The following is a 24,106-nucleotide window of genomic DNA, read 5'->3' as shown; positions in this document are numbered from 1 at the left end:
CGAGATCTCTTGACTTCCACAAAAACAAGCACCTCAGTCTGTACTTTTTCCTGAAATTCAATGTGTTTACTTTATGTGACCTTTAAGGTAAGGTAATTTCTTCTAGAGGATGCTTGCTAACACCTTAGCACTAATTCCATGCATTTCTAACATATTGTTGCTAAGAAGAATGGTAGAAAGCAAACGTGTTTCAGAAGTACTGCCTTCTATTTGGGAATGAGAAAAAAACAAAACCTCAGTGAAACTATGCTAAATTTACTTTCACATACAATAAGTTTTCTAATAAGACATAAAGTCTCCTTTTTCTCTCAGCTGTATTTTTCTCCTGCATTTCTATTTAATTTAATTTTCTAAAACTAAAATTTTGCCATACTTTCCTCTTGTGTGTATCTAACACTCCTTCAAAGAGACAGGACAAGTCAACAAGCCTGAATTCTAACACTGGAGTCATATTTCCAGTTCACATTCAAGAAAACATGCATATGCATTCGAGGTTACCTCAACAGACAGTAACACCTAAAAGGCTTCTCTGACATAATCCATTTTTAAAGCTGTTCAACATCAGACTCAAATAATGTAACTGATAAAATTCAGCAAGACTATCAAAAACATATATTCCATAGGCGTCATAATACAAACATCCACATAAGAACCAATATATTCATTGTGAAAACTGTACCTGCATATTTTCTCTCAAATCCGTGGCATCCCGAATAGGTTGGAGAGCATTCTTGAACACTTCATCTATTGTTTTAATCCATAATGTTCTCATGGAAGCATATTCCCTTGATTTCTTGCCTTTCCTCACAGAGAGGCCCCGCTTATGAGGTTTCCCACCACCCCTTCGATTAGTAATGGCCACATGCACAAACAAGGATGCATGTGCTAAATTTTCACCAGTTAAAGACTGCAGAGGAACGTGCCGATAACCAGTCTGTAGACACTCAAAGGGAATAGTGTATTGCCCAATAAACTCATCCCCAATGTAATCATCATCCAGTACGACAAAACGCACCATAGCTAGTTCTGGTAAATTTATTTGAAATTCAAAGCTTTCATCAAAAATTGGATTATCCCCATTCTGATGCATAGTTTTAGTCCTTTGCTCTGCACAGTCTGCAGGGATTCCATGTATTTCAACATAGACATAAGGATCCACAACATCACCTTTGGCACCTGATCCTTTGGGTTTAGGAAAGTTCTGCCCACTAATGATTTTAATATGAAGCAGCTGAGGTGAAACTCCAGGCACGGTGTCTTTTGTATTTGCACTGAAGAAGGATACTTCTTCTCTCATAATAGCAGGACGAAGGACATAGCCACAGTTTCCATTCTGTCGAAACCAACCAATGTTCAGATCCATCATTAAGCCAGGTGTTTGGAAGTTCATTGCTACTATCTGACAACCACATTTCCAGAAGTCCTGGGGATTCATATTACTGGAGTCAATCCTCATAGGACTGGGGAAAACCCTTGCAAGAAAACGTTTGTTATAATTGACAAAGTCTCCCGGGTTTTCATTGGCATACTTGCTAGCAAGCACTTCATTAAAGGAGCACACTTCCCAGTACTTCTGGAGCTGAAATGAAACTTGAAACTCTTTGAACTGAACTGACTTACATATGCTTACCAACTCCGAGAGTTCTTTGCAGAGCTGAAACCGTTTCCCCGTCATTGAGTTTTGCTGTTCCACCCCCTCTTTCCCCACTCTCTGTGACATTTCTGCTCCTTCATCTTCATCTGTAACATCTCCCTCTAGTCCAGAACAATTGGAGGAAAGCTTCTTTGCTTTAATTAGTATTTTCCCTTTAAGTGATTCTGGTGATGGAAGGTAAGACTCCTCAATGTTTGGAGACTGCGTATGTAGTTTGTCCCCCAAAATTTTCTTCATGTGTTGTACCATCACTTTCTGCTGTTTAATGGAACAATGATTTTCTAAACACAAAATAAGAGGGTATTCTGAAGCAAAAAATGCATACTTGTTAATAATGTCAATCACGCTACGGAAGACAATCTGTGATGTCATTGTATGCCCTGTGTAAATCACAGGCTCGTTATCTGGGCCGTCCCATACATCTAGTTCGACGCTTCGACAACCCATTTTAAGAGCGCGAATGTAGCCTGTGATGTCAGAAGGCCCTCGAAACTGATCCTCTATCAAGTATGTATTATGAGATGAATTTATAAAATAATGAGATAAAGGTTGTTTCATATCTTGACAAACTTTTTTATGTTCTGGATCAAATATGTGGCAGTCTGGTGAAGTAAGGTAATTCGTAAACCCATCTATAGAAAGACAACCTTTTTCCTGCCCCTCTTTGGCTGGCTCGTATTTATGAATAATTTCCAGGCTTATTTCTTCTGTGACGTGTGCCATACCCTGTTCTGCTTCTAAAAACATCATGAGGTCCTTGGTATCTAGGAATTCTTTATTGCTTGAAAACTGAACCAACAGGAAATAGATTTCAGGTCTGGTACAAAGCTCATGAAAAACTTCAATAAACTCTTCTTTTGTTACTTCAGTACCAGTTTTTTCCTTGGATCTATGTAACTCCTTGAATTTCAGTTCAATTTTATTAGTTTTTAAACCAGGATTTAAGTCTTTTATAAACTGTACAGCATTACACAGGGGTATATGTCCCAAATTATCTACATCCGATTCACTGAACATTTGTGAAAGCCATGAAGTCCGCATATTATCTTGAGTACTTTCTATCATATCTAGAGTATGTTTTCCATAAGAAATCAGGTATCTTAAGCCAGTAACCCAAATATTTGCAATGTCTGCTGAATTAGCAACAAGATCTAGTGACTCATAGTTTTCTCCATATATAATTGAAAACGCACAGTCTTCTGATATCTGGTCATATATCCCATTGCTGCGAAAAATATCTGTATTTTTTCCTGTCCTTACTTCTTTGATTGATTTAATATCAATCTTTGCTTTTTCAGAATCCTTTTTTGAAGGTTCCCAGCGTAGAGACTGCATATCTGCATCTAAAAGAAAATATCGGTGATAGACCCTAGAGTTGGATCGAATCTTTTTGAGCTCAGAGCCTTCAACCATTGCGTTTATACAGTCACTTGCACTGCTGATCTTTTTCTCAGTTGGCATACTGCTAAATGACACAGTCTTTTTCCGTTCCCGCTTTTGTTTCGTACCATCCTGGAAAACGAGGGGGAGAAAAAGAAAACAAGTATCAGTATGATTTTGCTCAACACTGAAATAGGTTTCAACTTCAAGCTGAAAGTTCATAAAGTAGTTCAAAAAGGTCTAGATCTGTGTGATGACCAGGAAATTTTTAATGGAATCATCACAAATGAAAATACTGATAATGGCTTAATATTTGTTCTTGCCTATATAAGTAATCTTCCAGGGTTGAGGTTTGGTTTTCAATATTTTTATGAACACAAAAGTAAACAAAGCAACTTTTGAATGCTAATGAAACAACAATGCTGTATAAATGCATTTTATCAGTAACAACCTACTTACAGAAATAATGGGTTCTAAAGCCAAGGCAGTAGGAAGTAAGCTTTCCTCTGAGTCCTTATACAGTCTTACAAATACTTGCTGATTGTCAGTACAGAAAACAATATTTTAACACCATGCTGACAGAGTCCTTATGAATACCAGAGAAACATAAATACACAATTAATCACATAAAATCCATAGGACATGGTTCTGATCTAAGCATACAAGATGTTAACTGCAATTATGCATAGTTCCCTCCTCAATTGCACCCATCCACGTTCTTCCCACAGACGGCCCACAGTGTATCATCAGAAATCACAGTGTGTCATTAGGAAGAACTTGAAGGGAAAATGCAAGACCTGGTTGGAAGGGGACCAAAAGTGATTCACCTTTGCTCTTAAAGCAATGAAATAACCCTGAGGTCTTAATTTAATAGAGAAAGTGGGGGTAGAAAACTGGATATATAAAAACCATATGAAAAGGCAAGAGAGGAGATAATGTAATTTAGCTACGTCTGCTGTTGGTATTAATTCAAAAAAGTGCGAATAAATCCATAACAGATGACTTTAAGTACAATCAATTTCTTAAGAAAAAAGTGAGTTTAAGAAACCTGTGTGCTTTCATTATCTGTATTTCTGAGACTGAAAAGATGCTGGTTTTGTTTTTTCTAAGAACATCATGTGTCTTGATAATCTAACTTTTAGTCCGAAATAATGCTTCCACAAAATAATCTATTTAGAAGTGTTCTTACATTCCAACACAGCTCAAAAAAAAAAAATACTTCTTATACAAACAGAATGCTGAATTTCCCTCTAACAGTTTTCCATCTGAAGTATGTTCCAGTGCAAATCAGCATTGATTATATGGCAAAAAGGAGAGGGTAAGAAAACTTTTCACAATCACTACATTGAACAGATGTTCAAATAAAAACTATCCATTACAGAATGCATTTCCAGTTCAAGGTATATGTGCTGTATGTTCAATTTCATTAAAATAAAAATGCAGAATTCTGGTTTTGTATATTGATTTATAAGCATGCGAAAAGGCTTCCACCGAAAACAGCGATTAGTAAAGTAAGCACACTGAATAGTTGCTGTTCTGTCTTTGAGAAAATTAATCAACCATACGATTCTTGCACCTTTAATGACAGCAGAATTTGCTTTGCTCAAGTTCTCAGGAGACCAGTAAAAGTGAATAACCCTTCAGAGGACTGTTCTATTTCTAACTCCAGATCAAACACCTGCAATAGATATCGCAGAGTCGACTCCTGGAATCTCATTACACATAGTTTGGGCATAAGGATTGCTCTTAAATAAAAGCCATTTTCCTCAATTTTAAAAAATAAGAGATTAGAAATGTGACTTTTGTTTAGCAAGATTGTTTTTCTATTTTAAGCCCAGCTTCCTATCTGGCTACTTATCTACATCTCCTAACCTGAAAAAGTGGTAAGGAATGGCCCCAAAGAAATGAGCAATTACATTCCTGTCCAGTATCTTAAGGCTTGGAATGAAGTTTGTTGAAACTCCATAATGCTCCAGATTTCTCAGTCACAGATCTAGGAGGGGGAATATATTTCTTGAACTCTTCAGTCAGAGACAGCTAACAGATAACCTCCTGACACCAGAACCGTCAAGGCCTGGGAAGCATTACCTTGTCTGACCACAGTCAGTATTTACCAAACAGGAGGAAGGTCTATGCCTTTCTCTATAATCAGGATTGTGTCTGATCCAAGATACTGAATGGCAAGTGAGAAAAAAAAAATCTGCCATTTCTTGGTGCCATCTCATGTAAACAGGTCCATCTTAAGGCTCCAGAACACCCTTTGTAAGTTTTTACTTCTCCAGAGGTCAATGATCATGAGCTACCAGACTTCCTGTGGAAGTCCCCATCCTGACATAGACACGGCAGTCACAATCAGTCTGTATGAACAGAAGAACTTAAATGGTATTTTCCCAAAGACATTGGTCAGAATGACTTGCCTGTCTGAATTACCCACCTGTCTGAAAAGAAACAGAAAAGAAACTCTCACTCATAACAATGTAATTGCAAAGAGCAAGCCCAAATTGTGTGAAACAGGTTTGTGAGCCTCAGATATAGTCTGTCATGGAGAAGGAGGCAGATATATTTTGCTATATGATGTGGAGTATTTCACCCGCAAAGTTGGATGGCATTCATGAGCTGATTCAGGTCTCTCATGGCCTTATATCCATCCTGAATCAAAAAGACTGGCACATCAGAAAGCTGTATATATCTGAACAAACACAGGAGTGACTTCTAGCATTTATGAGACTTACAGTGTTCTTGCTGTTCAAGATGCTCAAAGTGAGACTGGCTCTACAATGAAGATGTGAAAGCTAAGGGGTTTGTGCTGAAACAACTTTAAGAGTCATTCTACAATCACTCACACAATGAAGACCTTGTCAATCTTCAGATTGTAACAGGTACTGCCATCATAAATCAGGACTTCCCCTGAAGACTGCCTGTTCTTCAGAAGACTTTATCATTGAAACCAGGATCCCCACCTCATCAACACATTTCCTAAAACCATGTGTGCCACATCCAAGGCCACCTGCAAGAAGTTTTCAGAAAGAGCCCAGACCACAGATAAAACTGCTGTGAAACTTTGCCAATATCCACAAGTCACAACACAGACTTCAGTTTATCCAGGAGTTCGTAGCAACGGAAAGCAAAGTATCTAGCAGTGTAAAAACCAGAAATAATCCCAGCTGTCATATATGGCACTGAAGAGACAGAGACAGCTGGAGAAAACAGCTTAAATGAGCAAACAGAGAAGAGTATCTACATGATTGATAACCTTTTTTTTTTATTCTTCTCCAGGTACTGACAAAGAAATGGTTGTGTGACTAAGACAGAACTATCTAGAAAACAGAATTCTGGAGACAACAAAGAATCTTTAATTGGATGCTGATACACACACCATTCCTGAACAGCAAAGCTTTTAATACATGCAACTTTATCATAAAATTACTTAAACAGCAGTTCCAATAACCACAGGTACTGATAAGCACTGCAGTGGAGTTCAAACGGAGATTGGATAACATAATAGATCAGGATGATAAAGGAAACAATGAACAGTGCAATGTTTGTAAACATCTACTAAAGAAACGAATGCAGAGTGAACTTTATGACCTGTAAATGCCCAAATGAATCATGCCCCAGAAGACATCATGGGAAAAGCAGCACTTCAAAAAACATTCAATCCCAAAGTTACCAAGAAGTGCTGCTCAGTACAGTAGAATCCAGAACACTTTGGGAAGAAACAGCCCAAGGCAGAGGCTTGCCACCCACCTGAGGTGGGAAGTGAGTGGCTGCAACCAGAGCACTGTGTAGGACAGTCCTTCCATCTGCCAGTACAGAATGGTCCTTACAATCACCAACGCACATGTCGGAGATGGGTGTCTGCAACCCTGCGTCTCTCCACAGCTAAAGCAGCTTTGACACAGTAGATATGCTAGCTGGGATTTGAGGATTAAGGCCTTTACCTGCATTTAGCCCACTAAATGGTACTCCTTCTGGGACAGAGGACTTTACAAAGAAAAGACAATGGTAACAAGAGGAAGTGGCAGAATGACACATTTTTAGAGCACTTGTCTGGGAAGTGAAAGTCCCTGATGTCATTACTCCATAAACATTTCACTTGGTGACCCTGAATGCAAAATGCGCAAACACTCCATGCAGCAGGGACCTGAACCCTGAATCTTGTCCTCCCAGAAGTGTAAGGATAACCACCTCTCCAAGTGACAGATCTGCCGCTTCTTGTTTACACCCTAACCATACAAAATTTCCATTTGTGTTTGTACACCAGAGGTTCATCAGAAGCATGGAAGGCACCTCCATCTTCCTCTTGAGAGCATGTGGCTAGCACACGGGGAGCTGCGCATCTGAAGATCCCCAGGCAGAAGGGCTCACCAATCACTCAATGGGTAGGTGAGTGCTCTGACAATCAAGCAACTACATAAAGAACAGAGCACAAGACACCTCCCCTCAACGGCAGCACTTCACTGCAGGCTTTTTGACTGTGAATGCCTGAGCTTTGACAACGTGTGAAGAAAATCACACATCTTGTGGCAGTCCACAGGAACTGCAGTCCCAAGAATCCCTACTTAATTAATCCCAAACAGGCATAGAAACAAGATGGATGCTGAGCCACTAGGCCTAGCAAAGATTGGCAACGTCTGTACATATGTGAAGTTACAAGACTGCAATCACATACAGTGTCTCAAGAGCTTTTAATTAAATCAGTAATTTTTTTTGCATGTAAATTCTGAATTAAGTGACATGTTTGTGAATCTGAGGGTCAGTGTTGTGGCAATACTCTGAGCAATTACTGGTGAGTAGATAAGAATGCAGACCATGCCTAAGTTTAATTTTTTTTTTTTTTTTAAATCACGCTATTATTTAATGTCAAATAGTGTAAAAGCTGGTTTAGAAGTAATTTAATGTACATCTCTAGCCAACAGTTGCAATACAATTCACTGTTTTATGACAAGGACGGTCTAATGATCTTCATGATGAACGTAGAGCGAACTACTCTTCTGACACTACACAACTCATTGATGACTTGCTTTTATAGTGCACATGATACTTAAGTAGGCAGTTCGAGTATGAAAATCGCCATGTCTTCATCAAATGTAATTCAACAGCAACTGCAAAACAATCTAGCTTCAAAACACGACATATAACATAAGCCTACCTTAGGAAGTGGTTAGTTAAAAAAAACGATAATAATGAAGCTTTGTTTATTTAATCACGATTCCTAGCATTTTTCTGCAGAACCCTGAATTCTACAGATTTCCTTTGTATTTAAAAAAGCATTCAGGTATGTCTATATATAGTCAGGTCTATTCAAAGGAGAGGAAAAAAAAAAACCTACCAGATACTTAAGGCAGCATTTTAAAACATTTTTGAACATTCCATTTCTAAATGCATTTTAATATGCAATAATATCAGTAATTTGTTCTTTTTCAAGGTTTCACCTGTAGTTTTAGAGAGATACATGCAGACACAGATCAGCAAATTAGTTACAAATGCAAGGTCAGTGTCATATTATCCTTCTCTTTATAAATATTTTCATTGCAAAAATATTTAGGGTTTTTGCTGAAAATATATCTTTACTGATCCAGCAATAATAAACAGGCCAACTTATTTTTGCAAACACACAAAAAAGAATTCATTATTATGTCTAGGTAGCCTACATACAGCTGCCAGGTTATTTCTGAATGTGCAGTATTATAAACGAAGTTAAGCAAGTTTTTGTGTGAGAAAGTCAGTAGAAAATCGGAAGGAAAACAACAGGTAACTAAAGTCAGCAATGTTTCATCTTTGTTACATAAAATTTAGCATTGATTTCAAAAGTTACACGCAATTAAAGGTGGAATCAGACTCTTCTTTGCAAGAGGGTGAGGAAAACGGAGAAAGGAGAAGTAAAAGAACAGAGAAGATGGGGCAGGAAAGCCGTTTCACCATTAGGAGCCATGTCCTGGAAGGCAGGAGGTCTATGCCCTTGGGGCACCTAATTCTCAGCCTAATTCTCCCAGAATCAACAACTCAGCAGAAAAATCTGCTGACAGCCACCACTCAGCCCTTCTCCTCCAGCCAAGTATGTACGTTTCTTCCTAGTCAGTACCTTTTAATTTGCCATTACTAGGAGATTCTTACTAACACAGTGACCCAAATTCACTAAAAAGCCCGTACTTTACAATGCTTTAAAACAGCTGTCCAAAGCTTGCAGAGCATGTGAAAATCAAAACAGGAAAAAACTCTCCAATTAATTAGCAGTTCAGCTGACAGAATCCCAAACACTTCAGAAATGGTACATACTAAATCACATCATGTACAATGGTTTCTGAATGGAACTGTAGCCACTGTTGAATGGTACACAGCACTGAGCAGATGTATTTAAGACAAAGTAGAGAGTCTTCAACTGAAATAATAGGCATTTGGGGGGAGACAAAACACCAGCTATTTGGAAAACACAGGGCCTCCCACTCACACTGAATCACTGTATTTGAGCTCAGCATTTAAGTATTTTTCCAAACTGGTATTCATAGCAAATCTGCTGTTTGCAGAGATCTTTTAAGAGAAATGAATTTTTTCAACGTGTGGAGGGTTGACCCCAGACAGACCCAGTTACACAGTGTCATAAATAGCAGTGAGGAGGAAAGAAAAATATGAAGATTAGCTGCACAAGTAACAATTCTTCCTTTTTTTTTATCACCTTTTTTTTACTAAGGGAATACTATCATTAAAGGAATACAGACACAGGGGGAAGTCTTAGCTCAGTATTCAAACAAAAATGATCTACATTACTTCAGATCAGCTAATTGCATGGTTCATAATACACTAAAACAATTCCCTTTTCAAACCCTCTTCACAACATTAATTTTCTGTCCTATCTCTTCCTCCTCCTGCCCCAGCTCCATCTCCCTTCTCCCCAGCCCACCCCCTCAGGCCCACATCAGCACCTCTCTGACACACAGTAAGTTAATTTATCTCATTACCCTGGGAAATGAAAAAATGCTTTTTTGCTGAATTAGTTTTCTGCAATTTTAGTGAGCTGAAACAATTTGCCACGTGGTTGGGTATTAGAGTTCTTTCCTCCCATAAGGATGGGAGGAAAGAACAGAATAACTCACTTTTATAAAGAAATTAATTGAATCAAAATCAATGCAGTTGAAACTGTTCTGTTGAAATCAGATCCTATGTGACCCGACAAGAGAACTTTATGTCATTAGGGAAAACAAAATCTCTCACCTTGGTCCACCTCACAGAATGTCCATCCACAATTTCATAAACATATTGAACATAAAGACAAGGTATAAGAAAGACCTACCAACACCATAAAACAACAGAATTGAGGTTCTCAAGGCTCCTTTGGCTCATTTTGTTCTGCTTCTCTTCAAGAAAACAGGACACCAGAAAATGTGAGTGTATTATATGAGAGAGATGACTACTACAACTACCTATTAAAAAGAGCAGAGAAAAATGGTATCCTGTGTTGTCCTTGTTGCTTTTAGAGCAGGTAATGTAACTCAGCTAAAGACTGTGACTACGATGAGCAAGGAAATAACAAGATATAGTTTTGCAAATAAAGTCTAGACTAAGGTTTTCTTTGTAAAACTTACTGCAGAAGAGCTTATTTAGCCATTTGATCAGTTTACTAGGAGTAAAGAAACCTTTTTTTTTTTTTTTAATATGCTTGAAGATAGGCTACAAAAATTGGAGCTGTTGAGCCTGGAGAACAGAAGCTGCATGGAGATCTCATAGCAGCCTTCCAATGTCTGCAAGGGGCTTAGAAGGATGCCAGAGAGGGACTCTTCATCAGGGACTGTAGTGATAGGACAAGAGGTAATGGGTTCAAACTTAACCAGGGGAAGTTCAGGTTGGATATAAGGAAGAAGTTCTTTACTGTGAGGGTGCTGAGGCACTGGAACAGGTTGCCCAAGGATGTTGTGAATGCTTCATCCCTGGCAGTGTTTGGGCCAGGCTGGATGGAGTCTTGGGTGACATGGTCTAGTGTGTGGTGTCCCTGCCCATGGCAGGGGGGTTGGAACTAGATGATCTTAAGGTCCTTTCCAACCCCAACCACTCTATGATCCTATGTTGCTGTCCGAAGCATCCTTAGGTTCTTCAGCACTCAAAATGCTCTAACAGTATGTCGCAGGGGAGCTTCCCATGAACCTCTGCCATGAGGCAGCCACTTCTTCCATCAAGATGCCCAAGACATCCACAGGCATGCTCCGTTTTCTCCCTCTCACTCAGCTCTTAAAGATGACGCAAGCAGAGCAAAGTAAGAGAATGTCCTAACTCCAGTGCTTCAAGTCACCAAAGCATCACGAACAAGTTTCATGTCTCAAAACATTAGCTGTATCACATTCCTCACTGTTAGTGTTTGCAAATCATATGGTAAGTTTTACAAAGAGAACTAAAAAAGAAATGACAGTTCACTTTGAAAATGTTCTTTAGTTAAATGACAGAACAGTGACAGAGGCTAACATACCAAAACAGTTTAGCCATCTCTTCTTAGAGCTATGTTTTTAATGGCAAAATGTATGCCTGATCTCTTGAGGATCAATTAATAACCTTTTTAAAAACAAAACATTAAATCACAGTGGTATTTCACCATATTAACTCAGCCCACATAAATCCTTCCACATTTTTCAAAAGAAAGTAAACAACCTGATATTCCTTACTCTGATGAAAATAAAGTAGTTGTAATTACTTATACTATGTTTGATTTTGACCTAGATTTTAAAAAGTCTATAGTAAGTAAGACTTTTCCATTCTGCAGTTTCATGGTCCATGTACATTTGCCTTATAGCAGTAATTACTGTAACTTACACAAACATGGTTATATTTATAAAGCAATATACATAATGAGAGAACCTGATAATATTATATGTGAATATTAAAATACGGTAGTTAAAATGACGGTCAAACACTGAGGCATTCTTCACATGGAAGTACATCTGCATATTTATGATATTAAAATAAAGGGGCATTTAGGTTTCAGAGGTTCACTTACAATACAGATGAGCAGGGAAAGGGGAAAAGTCTATCTCAAAAGAAAATAAATAAGAACCATGTAAGGAAACTACCCACACTGCTGTGAGCACTGAGTTATGCTTGGCATAAACATCTAAGTTCTTAATTTTATTGAGCTAATTACAGTTCAGGCTTCTGGGCAACATTTCCAATAGAGCTAAGCTTAATTTTCACAAGCTTGATAAAGGCAAAACATGTATATTTTAGATCCATACAAGAAAAAAAAAAAAAAACCCACAAAAAAACCAAATTCATGTAAACTACAATTTTTTTTTTTATGAAAACCAGTAGTTACTGTTAACTCTTAAGCTGAGGAAACTGCATTGTCAGAAAGTTGCTAAAAATTACTTGATGGCAGGAAAAGAGTAATAAGCCTAGGTAAGTAAGTAGAAAGTATTTTAGACTCCTAATTTCTCACGTACTAAGAAATCATATCTAAACTATGACAGACCCATTTAACTATTATAAACTGATAATAGTTATATATGCTTAAACTTTAAAAGGGGAAGTTCAGGTTGGATATAAGGAAGAAGTTCTTTACTGTGAGGGTGGTGAGGCACCAGAACACGTTGCCCAAAGAAGTGGTAAATGTTCCATCCCTGGCAGTGTTCAAGGCCAGGCTGGACAGAGCCTTGGGCGACATGGTCTAGTGTGAGGCATCCCTGCCCATGGCAGGGGGCTGGAATTGGATGATCTTAAGGTCCTTTCCAAAGCAAACCATTCTATGATACTGTGCTTTTAGCTTGAAGAATAACTGAAGATGACAAAGCTGACGCTGCAGGTGAAGGTACTGGAGGCCTCAAACAAGCGAGTGGGCTCAACAGGTTTCAGCATGGCTCAGAAGCGAAGAAGCCTCCAAGCCTTTGCTGCTATCCTCAAAACCAGCAAGACACTCTTTCTGCAGACATGCACTACTTAGTTAAACTCTGAGCATTTTCGTTTTCAGTTCTTCAATAACATTTTAAATACCCAAATGTTATAGCAAAGCTTCATTTTCACAAGCTTTTCAAAACCTATTGACAAGATTTAATATGCAGAATACTACAGCAATCATTCTGAAGTTGAATCTCAGATTTTTTTTTTAAGTATTCATAGCTGCAAGTCAGTTCCACTGGTAGAAAGCACAGCATTTTCCCATTTCTCATTTCAGGCATAAACAACAATTTGACTGAATTGGCAAAATAAGTAACTTCCGTAACACAGCCGTCAGGCTTCACAGCTTAAAGCAAAAATACAGCATGTGGGTGACTTATAAAGATAACACAGTAACTGCATTTAAGATTTTTGTGATCTCAGATGCAGCACAGACTCTGCAGAAAGCTGCTTCGCCTCTCCCGATGCTGCTCCTCTTCAGCATCAGAAAGGAAAGAGAAGCCAACAGCAGGATCAGCAAGAGGTGATCAGCACTAGCTCATGCCTCCCTACCCTTTCCCACTCCTGTTGGTAAAGCCTTGCCAGCAGCTTTTCCAAAGTTTCCCACAGGCATAAGAGTTGGTTTTGTTTTCTTTGGGGTTTGTTTTTTACCAACTTTCCTACCTAGCAGGCCCAGACACCATCCGATCTGATTCACAGCCCACAAGGTAATTTCTGGGTAGGTATATGTAAACACAATGTGTTGATCGTAAGTTAAAGACTGTTTCTACATTACTTCCAAATAAGCAAAGTAGAATTAAATGAGGCTTTGAAAAAATTGACAACAGTGCAAAAAAAGGAAGACTCACTGAAGGTGTTTTGAAACATGAAGATGAAGGCGGCAGTCCTCTGTTCACAAAACAGGGAAATCATTATTGTGCCAGCCTCCCACTGTTACCTTTGAAAATGAGTTCATAGAGTCACAAAATGGTTTGGGTTGGAAGGGACCTTAAAGCCCATCTTGTTCCAACCCCCCTGCCATGGGCAGGGACACCTTCCACTAGACCAGGTTGGTCAAAGCCCCGTCCTACCTGACCTTGAACACTTCCTTAAACACGTAACCACCTCATGAACCTAACTCTACAGGTTTCCCAGCAAACTAAACTACCTCTGAAGAACTTAAGTTTTAATTATTAGAAGTAACATAACTGTGTGTATTCATATGTACATGGTATATTTCACACTTTTGTATGATTTAAAATGGTAGAATTGCAGAAGACAAGTAACGAACCATTCTGAGGGATCATGCTGAAGGGCATTTTCAATGCCAAGAGGGAAGTTATTCTCACTGAGAGCTGGGATGCCCAAGCCCTTCTGCAATTAACTGTATTAAGTTTCATTTTATGAATATCAACATTCCTATGTTCTGCATGTCACCCAGAACTAAGGGAGACAACAAGACACACCACCTGACAAAAACAAGCTTGCAGAGCATGCATCTTAGGGTGTCATCACACGTACATACCCCATGATGCAATCAAAGTTACATGAATGTATATAATAAAAAATCAGTAATAAGGAAAAGGACACCTTAATCCATGCAGGCAAGATTTGTATTTTTTGATGCTGCAAATGCAGTCAACAAATTAAAATAGTTGTGTTTGTTATAAACGACTAATTTAGTCAGAAAGCAGAAAAATACATTGTCTCTCCTCTACCATGGTAAGTAGTCTGCATGATATTCCCGTAACTGCAAAACAACTCTTGCTCACAAAAAATGAGCAGCAGATTGACCACGGACATGTTATACAATTTATATGGTCATCCCACCCAAGCTTTCTGCATGAGGTTACATGACGATATCATGCAATTTCACTGTCACTCATATAGAAAAATGTTCACTGCCACCTGTACTGGCAATTTGCAGGTATTGTCCAAATTTCAATCCAAATGTCAACTGTTCTCTTGGAAAGTTCCTGGTGTCTTTCTGTGTCCTTTCCTGTCACTGAGTGTTTTCCAGGAACAACACAGAAGTGAAATTATCGCCTAAAGGTTATTTCATCCAAGTAAAACATTCAGTCTTAAGAGGAAAAAAATTGAGACTTTTTTTTAATTCTAAAAACTATCATTAGCTCTGCCCTGCAGCCTTCTATTCATCAACTGGTTTGCTTCATTCTAGGGATTGATGAATGGTGTCTTCAGATCTGCTTCTTGACTAACTGTAATTGGACTAGCAAATTTCATAAAATAGCTCTAAATAAAGAGATGGACCTTCACAAACTGAATTGTTCTGCTTTTGCGGTTTGAGATAAGTTTCTCTTTGCCAAGTAGGACAGTGACCATTACCAGTATTAACTCTTCAATGCCATGAAGAGTTCATGTACATAATTCGATATTAAATTAAGTATAAAGGTTACAACTTTTCAAAACTTACTACTTGCTAAACAAATATTATCTTTCAAGTTCTTCTTTGAGTTGCTATTTCAACCTCATTACATGGATGGCAATGATAATTAAGAGTGGTAATTACCTGTTTATTTTTAAGGAGGACAATTCTTATGAATTAGACAAAAAATACTAGGTTACAATCACTCAGTGATCACATAGGCAGAGAATACACGAACCCAAGTACCTTTGCTAACCACACACTGCTGCTTCTGATACGTTCTCTTTGTTGATTTTCACATGTATGTAATTTACAGTTGTCAAACAATTATAGGAAATTCTCATTCTGAATGCTACATCAATGCCCTTCTTCCCCTTTAACTCTGTTGTTTAATTATTCATAACAGTTACAAGCACTTAGAACAGTGAACTATAAATATTTAATACAAGATGCTTGTAACAGAAAGACATGAGAGACACTACAAAAATAGTGTATTTGTTTAGCCTAAGCCAAAAAAAATAAGCAAGACATATGCTCTTTAGATTTTAAATTTATATAAATGTTCATAGCTTTGAGAAACCAAACCTAAGAAGTCATCTGTATGCTTTACCAAGCAATTACAATTAAACAAATAAAAATTACCAGGTATAGCTGTTTTCTCAAGACTTTTACTATTTTAAAGGGGTATTTTTTGATCACTAGCTACAAGTTTACCTTGTGAGGAATGCTGAACAAGCATTAATACCGGACTTTAAAGTTTCAAGCAATTAAGGATGCAAGAGTCACGAACAAATACACTGAAGACAATTTCTGAAATCCCATGTACAACAGCAGCATCTTAGCAAGCAGTTGATGATCTTAGTACAAATTCTCAATATAAATTAGAATTCTAGCACTTGGGGTGCTAAGAAAGTATGCAAGAATTTCAAATTATCTTGACGTTTACAACCTTTCTGGATGTGGAGGGCTATGGATCCAATGTGCACTCAAACTTCAGTATAATATGGCAGGTAAAAATAAACCTACTTGTCATTTTCACAGCTCATTGTATTTAACACTTGGTATGAGTAATAATGAATCACAGAATCATAGCATCATAGAATAGCTTGGGTTGGAAGGACCTTCAAAAGTCATCTAGTCCCAACCTCCCCTGCAATGAGCAGGCACATCTTCATCTCAATCAGACTGCCCAGAACCACATCCAGCCTGGCTTTGAACGCCTCCAGGGATGGAGCATCTACCACCCTCTGGGCAGCCTGTGCGCTCACTCTCCCAGCTTCCTATATTCAACTGTTTATTTTCAGTTTTGTTATAATTACTGATTTAAAAAAACTGTCCAAACACATTTTAAGATTTCAGTAGTTCATATTTCATTATTTCAAAAACTTTTAAACATTCATCTTCAATACAGAAACGTTTGTGCAAAAAATGTTTTCTTTTCCTAATACCATTAACCAGAACTGAAAAAACCCCATAGTAGCCACTTTTATACATAAAGCATATGCAGACAGCGTAATCAATATGCAGTGGAGAGTATATTTAGATTATATTTGAAAATTTGCCTGTACAGTGGACAGTAATGTAAAGGAAATCCCAGCTGTAAATGACAGCAGTGTACCAGAGACTAGAATGGACACAGTTATATCTGCAAATGCATCTTTTGATTACCTTAGGTTACTCCTCTCAGTAGTTAAATTACACATGCAAAAGAATCTTGCTGTTAGAATCTGTGCAGTCCCTAAAAATAGAGCTGCCCCTCAGATTACCTATACCAATAAATCCAGTCAAAAGCAGACAAAGCCTCAGTATTAATACTTAGATTTGAACCCTGAGAATAAAGGCAAGCATTCAAGTGCTATAATAATAAACTGAAAGACCTACATTTTGTATATTAAACAACTCCCAGAATAGTTCAACTAATACACAGACTAAAATAGTAAATCTTCTAACTTCTTACAAAGCCAAAGAGATTATTAGTTAAAAAGAAAACAATGAAAAGCACAGACATTAAAATTTGGAACTCTTGCTTTTTTTGCTTGAAAAATAGACTGTATGTAAAACATTTTAAAAGCACATCTTTAACCAGCTTTACCTGGATTTCCACACATTTTGGTAAATTCCTGCTGCAACATGACTTGCCCTGTTGGACTCAACAGAACCTAAGCCTGAAATGACAGAGGAGCCAAAGGGAAGCATAAAAACAGAAGAAGCAGATGTGCCATTAATGGAATGCTGATTAAGAAGATTTTGATTTCTGTACTAAGACAGAATAGAAAGAATACATATAAGGGAAAATAATTTGCTGAATTAATTTGATGCAATGGTTAATTGCAAAGATAACAAAATTATTAAATTATCTGAATACTGCATCTTGCATATTTATACGTTAGTGTAGAATTCATTATATATTACCCACTTCTGAACTCTGAACTAAAAATAGTCACATTATAATTCAAAATGCTATATATCAACTAATTCTCTGAGGTACAAAGTAAACTGAACACAGCAAAAGCATTCTGGCAGTATTAACAGAACCGTCTATTCCTATCTGTAGTAACTTGTTGCTGGCCAATTTTTTCTCTATCACTGGATTTTAACTTCAGAATAGTTTAAAAGGGAAGAACAAACAATAAGTGGCATAACTATTTCATTGATGTTTGGTAACTTCTCATCCAACATAAGTTGAAATCTTATTTCACTAATTTGCTCTATGCTGCAACTCTATTTCAATCATTTATCAAAGTATAAGTTAGCTATTTGAACTTACAAAAGAAAACAAACTAACTTTACAATAGAAAAGATTTTACAGACTTGGAAAATCAACAACAGTTTGGTCCCAGACTACTGCACCAGCTTATTTACTTTAGCATTTTTAAAGAACAGTTGAACTTGTATGCATTACATTGTAAAGGATTAATTTTGGGCTCAGTAAATTATTATAAATACCCTCCGTTTAAACACCCTTTGTCTCTTGCAGGTCCCATCCAACACATCACTATTTCCAGAATGTGAAGGAGCTCAACCTTCAGAAAGCTTTGTTAAATGGTCTGCACTCAACCACACCAGAAATATCCCAGTTTATGCACAACCTTTTACTCTTTTTCATACCACACTATTTGCACACTTCTCACAATGGCATTTAGCTACAATAAAAACTATTTCTTAAAAGCAAGCTACAGATTTATGAGAAGGAAATCATGGCAGAGTGAGCTTCATGATGATAGAAGTGAGACAGAAGCAAACTGTTTCCAGGGCTACCAATGAACCATATACTATGTTTTAGATAGTTTCCTAGGAAAATAATCCTAGGGATCACGTTGTCTGTGTTTGTCTCTTTATGTATCCCTCCTTCTAACTTAGAATTTATTTCTTGATTTCAACTAAATCTGACAAAAGAAGAGATCTAAAGACAACCAGACTCCACAAGTTTTCCAAAACTGGCAGCCAGGAAATTAAAAAAAGAATAAATAAAATTCAAATCATTAAAAAAGCATAGATCAAGAGTTCAGACCTCCTTGGATCTCCAAGTCAACCAAGAACACACAATCCTACTGGAGTTCACATGTCATTAACTTTATGGCAGACATAACTAAGTCCAAAGCAGAGAAAAGATCCTGCCACTTTCCACGATATTCTGTCTCCCAGAGGCAAGTAAAATTTTAGCCCAAAGAACAATTTGTCCCCTTCATTTTATTCATTCTAGCTTCACATAAACAAAACAAATACACAACGCTCAGATCTAAACCTCTGAACTGCCTTTCTTTACTGCCCCTCATTCAGATTTCTTCAGCAGACATTATGGCATTGCTAAGAACTCGAGGGCACAATAAGAAAAACAAAAGCTAGTTGTATAACATTATTCGTCAAACCCTGCTCCAAGAAAGGCAGATGTAGAGTACCTGTCTCTTCAAAGACAACGCTCTCTGCCACTACAGAGACTAAGATTCCTTATCTCCTCTGAGCACGGCCTGCTGTCTTCCCACAGAAGATACTGCCAATTCTGAGAGAGAACAGGAAAGGTTTCAGAACTGATCTTAACCTCTGTCAAAATCCCTACTGTGGTAAACAGGTATTTCTTTCAATGTAGGAAATTCACGTATTGCCTGAAGTGCTTAAAACCAGCACTGTACTATTCACCCTCTTTTTTCTACCACAACCACTGTAAATTGCATCTAAACAAAACCACCCACCCCACTGACCTTAGTGGGTATTGACAAGTGATGGACACACACAGGACAGTCACGAAACTTCCTTTTAGGAAGACAGTCTTTTGTCTATATTAGAACATATGAATTCATCCGTAAGATTGCAGAAATTAGTTCATTATGTTAAAGCAGTACAGATTACCCTAATCTCAACTGATTTGTTCTCTTAGGAGAGATCAGAGCTTCGTAAGAGGCTACCTGAAGTATTCTTCTGCAGACACTGGTACTAAGAAGCCACAGGCTTTGAGCTAAAATAATACCAAAAGCCTCAGGCATGTCAGGTTTTGTCTGGATTTGTCCTGGCCTGCCTGGAGCTTTGTTTCAGCTTGTCTAGTTGTAATAGCAATAATCTAACACCAAGATCTTTATTACCTGCTTTGGTTTAGATTATGGTCAATTGTGCAATGTAACACCATATATTTTTGTAGTTAACAGACAGTAATAAGGAGTAGACGACCTGTGTAGGATGAAGTCTGTGACCCTAGAATAAAAACACAGCATAGAGCACAGAGCTGGGAAGACATTAGCTGGCCTTGAAAGTACATGCACAGGATGATACTGGACATCCAAAGGATTCAACAGTCCATTACTGTTAGCCAAAGGAATGAAACCTTGCAAAGTGCGTAAGAATAGTTTTAAGACAAAACCATAACATTCAAGAAAGGGGTATATACTAGAAACTGTGTGGGAAGGACTTTAACCATACATAATTTGAACTGTGTTACTATCATAACTGAACTAATAAGAATTCTTTCATTCTTTCATTCTGAAAAGCCTCAAGATAATATCTTCCACGCTCTTTAAGATTTATAACTTACAGCATATGGTTTTCTCACAGTTTCTGGATCATTTCTAAGTGATACATGAAAGGTAACTCACAGCAAGAGTGCTGTTAGAAACGCACCCTGTTATAACACTACTAGATAACTCTAGGGATCTAGAAACTAGACAAGACTAAAAGGCACTTTAAAAACCCACAAAGTTCTAAAAGATTCCAAAATTATCATTATTACATAGCCCCAAACATCCTGGACCAGCTTAGATTTTTTGGAGCTCCACTTCCATCTGCTTCTACCAAAGCTTTTTAAGGGATCTATTTTCTTGAACCCTAGTAAAAATACATCATTCCTTTAAAGACGTGCTGGAAGTCAGGCACCCCAAAATCAACAGTCTAACATCATCATTTCTACAATAATGTATTTTCAACCTCAAGGAAATCTTACAAGACAGTAATCCTTGTTTAGTTCCTAATTAATTAATAGTTGTTGAAGCCACATCATAGCACCAGTATTATATTTCAAGATGCATGAAAACATATCCAAATTTTCTACTCCATTTCGCTGTTCACTGCACTTTGCTGTGAATGTTTTGCAGCTACAGACTTACAATTCTAGATTTATTCCCATATGCCAGATTGAAAAAATGTTATGCAGAGAAGATAGATACACACATTTTATGGATGCATGCAATTATATTATTCACTGATTACACAGGCAACTTTCCTAAAATTCTGTGCTGTATGGTAAGAGGACTGCAATTCAGTTTAAGATTAAAAGTAAATTACTATATCCAAACCCAAAGTCTAGGTATATGTATATAACTTTATGAATAACAAGTCTGCCATACACATCCTTTTGTTATGGACACTACTGAACAACATACACATTAGCAATACAAGACTCCCCACGAAAAACTGACAGACTTCTCACAGCTCTGAATCCTGCAATGTGTGGAGGAGTCATAAAAAACAAGTAACTGGATGGCAACGAGTGTTAATGGTGAGACTGCACACACATCTGTCCTGGGCTCATTCCAGAAACAAACTGAACAGCTGAACCCAAAGGGTAAACAACAGTAAATCTTTTGGATGCTTTTCATCCAAAGACTTTAACAAGTTTCAGGAACACGTTCCAAATTCAGGCTGCAGCTCTGACTCAGTGTGTGACATTAATTTGTTTTAACTGACTTTAAATATTACAAATGTGGTCCAAAGTCTGAGGAAAACAGACTGGCTCATTTGCCATCATCAGATAAAGAGTGATAAAGAGTATGAAGAATATACAGATAAGACTAAGATTCGAGGCATAAAAGACAAGGGACTGGATCATGTATTCTTTACCTTACAGTCAGTTCCCTAATCCATAGCAACAGAGATGAGTAGTACTTTTATATACGGTTTTCCTTGGTTTATTTGTATGTTGCCACAGTATTTATAGAATCCATACCACAGGCCAGTATTTATAGAATCCATGACCTTCTGAAGCTTGTTTGATAGGGTCATAACATTCACTTTATAATCTTTTTTTCTTTATTTAAAAACAGTATTTAGGTAAAATTCCTACTGTAACCACAAACTAGTTTAAGAATATCACTTGCATGTCTTTTGAAGAATAAAACAGCATTTCCTTCAGGAATGGACCACTCTATTACAAAACACACAACCATAGCAACTGTACACACTGTTACACCTTTTGATATTTTAATATATTCTTGTTCAATGATATTATTCACCATCCAATAATTATGTCACTGGTGTATACATTTCCGACACTCTTATTTTAGTGAAATTACAGTACAATCAGGAAGTCTTCATGACACTGGTCCAAATTCTTATTTTACTAGGAAAATTCCATTGACGTATGTTTTGAAACCAAGCTGTACAGCTACTAAATTTAAATATGCACCACATGTCAAGATTTAAATAAGGATTCACAAGTCCAATTTTTTCTAAATGGGAATAAACTAGACTGCTTTCTGCAATTTCTGTTTATAGCTTGTCGTGAAAATCCACAAAACAAAAGAAAAAGCTTTTCAGAAGCCAAGGTAACTACGAGAGAATAGGCATTCTATGCCACAGGCATTACTACCCATCTTCCAACTGAAAGCTAGTGGTAACACAACTCATTCTTCCCCTGCACTGCATAAACAAATGCAAGGTGCCAACATTAATAAGCCACTTCCTCCTCAGGGTTCACAACTGAGAGCAAGGGAGGGAAAGAAAGGAAACAATTACTTACAATGAAGAGAATTATTCCTTTATTAGAAGTTAGATTTACCAAAACTCTGCTAAACTATCAAACATTTTGCTGGTAATACTAATCCAGATGGATTTTCCGGGGGGGGAACAATTTTATGAACTCATTTTAATTTAATAATTTATTATTTATGAGTTCATTAATTTTATTAATGAATCTGACCACTATATCATGTACTTGAATTCTGTTAAAATATTGTATCTTCTTGGCTTCTTTGTGTGGAGGCCAACAGTGTGAAAGCAGAAAGTGTGAAAGATCCACTCCTCTTTCTTTTATTTCATATGAAGGCAGACGCCACAGAATCACAGAATGGTAATCACAGTAAGGGACCACCAGAGGCCATCTAGCCCAACCTCCCTGCTCAAGCAGGGTCATCTAGAGCACACTAATCAGGATTGTGTACGGAAGACTCTTGAATATCTCCAGAAGAGACCCCTCAACCTCACTGGGCAACCTATTCCAATGCTGTCACTCTCACAGCAAAGAGGGTGACATCCTTGTGTTCAGGTGGAACTACTGTGTTTTAGTTTATGCCCACTGCCTCTCACCCCATCGCCTGGCACTACCAAGAATCATCCAGCTCTATCCTCTTGACACCCTCCCTTCAGATACTTACACACATTGCTCAGATCTCCTCTGAGCCTTCTCTCCCCTAGGTTTACGAGGCACAGCTGCCTCAGCCTTTCCTCATATGAAAATGCTCCAGACCCTTAATCATTCTAGTAGCCCTTCACTGGACTTGCTTCATCTTGTACTGGGGGATCCAGGTCAGCACACATTACTCCAGGTGAGGCCTCACCAGGGCTGAGTAGAGAGGAAAGATTACCTCCCTTGACCATTGCTTTTCCTAATGTAGCCAAGGATACCATTGGCCTTCTTGGCCACAAGGGCACACTGCTGGCTCATGGACAACTTGTTGTCCACCAGGACCTCCAGGTCCTTCTCTACAGAGCTACTTTCCAGAAGGTCGGCCCCCAGCCTGTACTGGTGCATGGGGTTATCCCTCCCCAGGTGCATGACCCTGCACTTGCCTTTGTTGAGTTTCAAAACATTCCTCTCTGCCCATCTCTCCAGCCTATCTAGATCCTTCTGAATGAGAGCACAGCATTCTGGGGTATCAGCCATTCCGTCCAGTTTTGTATTGTCAGCAAACTTGCTGAGGAGGCACCCTGTCCCTTTATTCAAGTCATTGATGAATAAGTTAAAACATTACTGGACCCAGTAATGAGCTATGGGGAACACTGCTAGTCACAGTTCTCAAACTAGACTTTTGCCACTCATCTCATCCCTCTGAGATGCCATTCAGCCAATTCCTAATCCACTCCCCTGTGCACTTGTCCAGCCCATGCTTCCTGAGCTTGCCTATGAGGATATCACTGGAGACAGTGTCAAAAGCCTTGCTGAAGGCTGAAGTCCAGGTAGACAGCACCCACTGCTCTCCCCTCATCCCTCCAACCAGTTGCCCCATCATAGAAGGCAATCAGGTTGGTTAAGCATGATTTCTCTTTGGTGAATCCATGCTGACTACTCCTGATCATAGAATCATAGAATGCTTAGGGTTGGAAAGGACCTTAAGATCATCTAGTTCCAA

At 38.0% G+C, this 24,106-nt stretch overlaps 1 protein-coding gene across 2 annotated transcripts in view; it reads right to left on the bottom strand.

The window, feature by feature from the left end:
- PLCL2 (phospholipase C like 2) overlaps positions 1-24,106 on the bottom strand; it is a 104,351-nt gene that overhangs the window by 41,710 nt on the left and 38,535 nt on the right. For both annotated transcript variants that reach the window (XM_030494229.1, XM_030494239.1), the window contains exon 3: positions 680-3,166. In XM_030494229.1, coding sequence (XP_030350089.1) covers positions 680-3,166 — 2,487 coding nt within the window. The remainder of the gene's footprint in view (positions 1-679; positions 3,167-24,106) is intronic.

The sequence above is a fragment of the Strigops habroptila genome, chromosome 1 (assembly GCF_004027225.2).
Source record: "Strigops habroptila isolate Jane chromosome 1, bStrHab1.2.pri, whole genome shotgun sequence".
Taxonomy (NCBI): Eukaryota; Metazoa; Chordata; class Aves; order Psittaciformes; family Psittacidae; genus Strigops; species Strigops habroptila.
The sequence above is the reverse complement of the archived record's forward strand: the minus strand, read 5'-3'. Positions and strand labels throughout refer to the sequence as shown.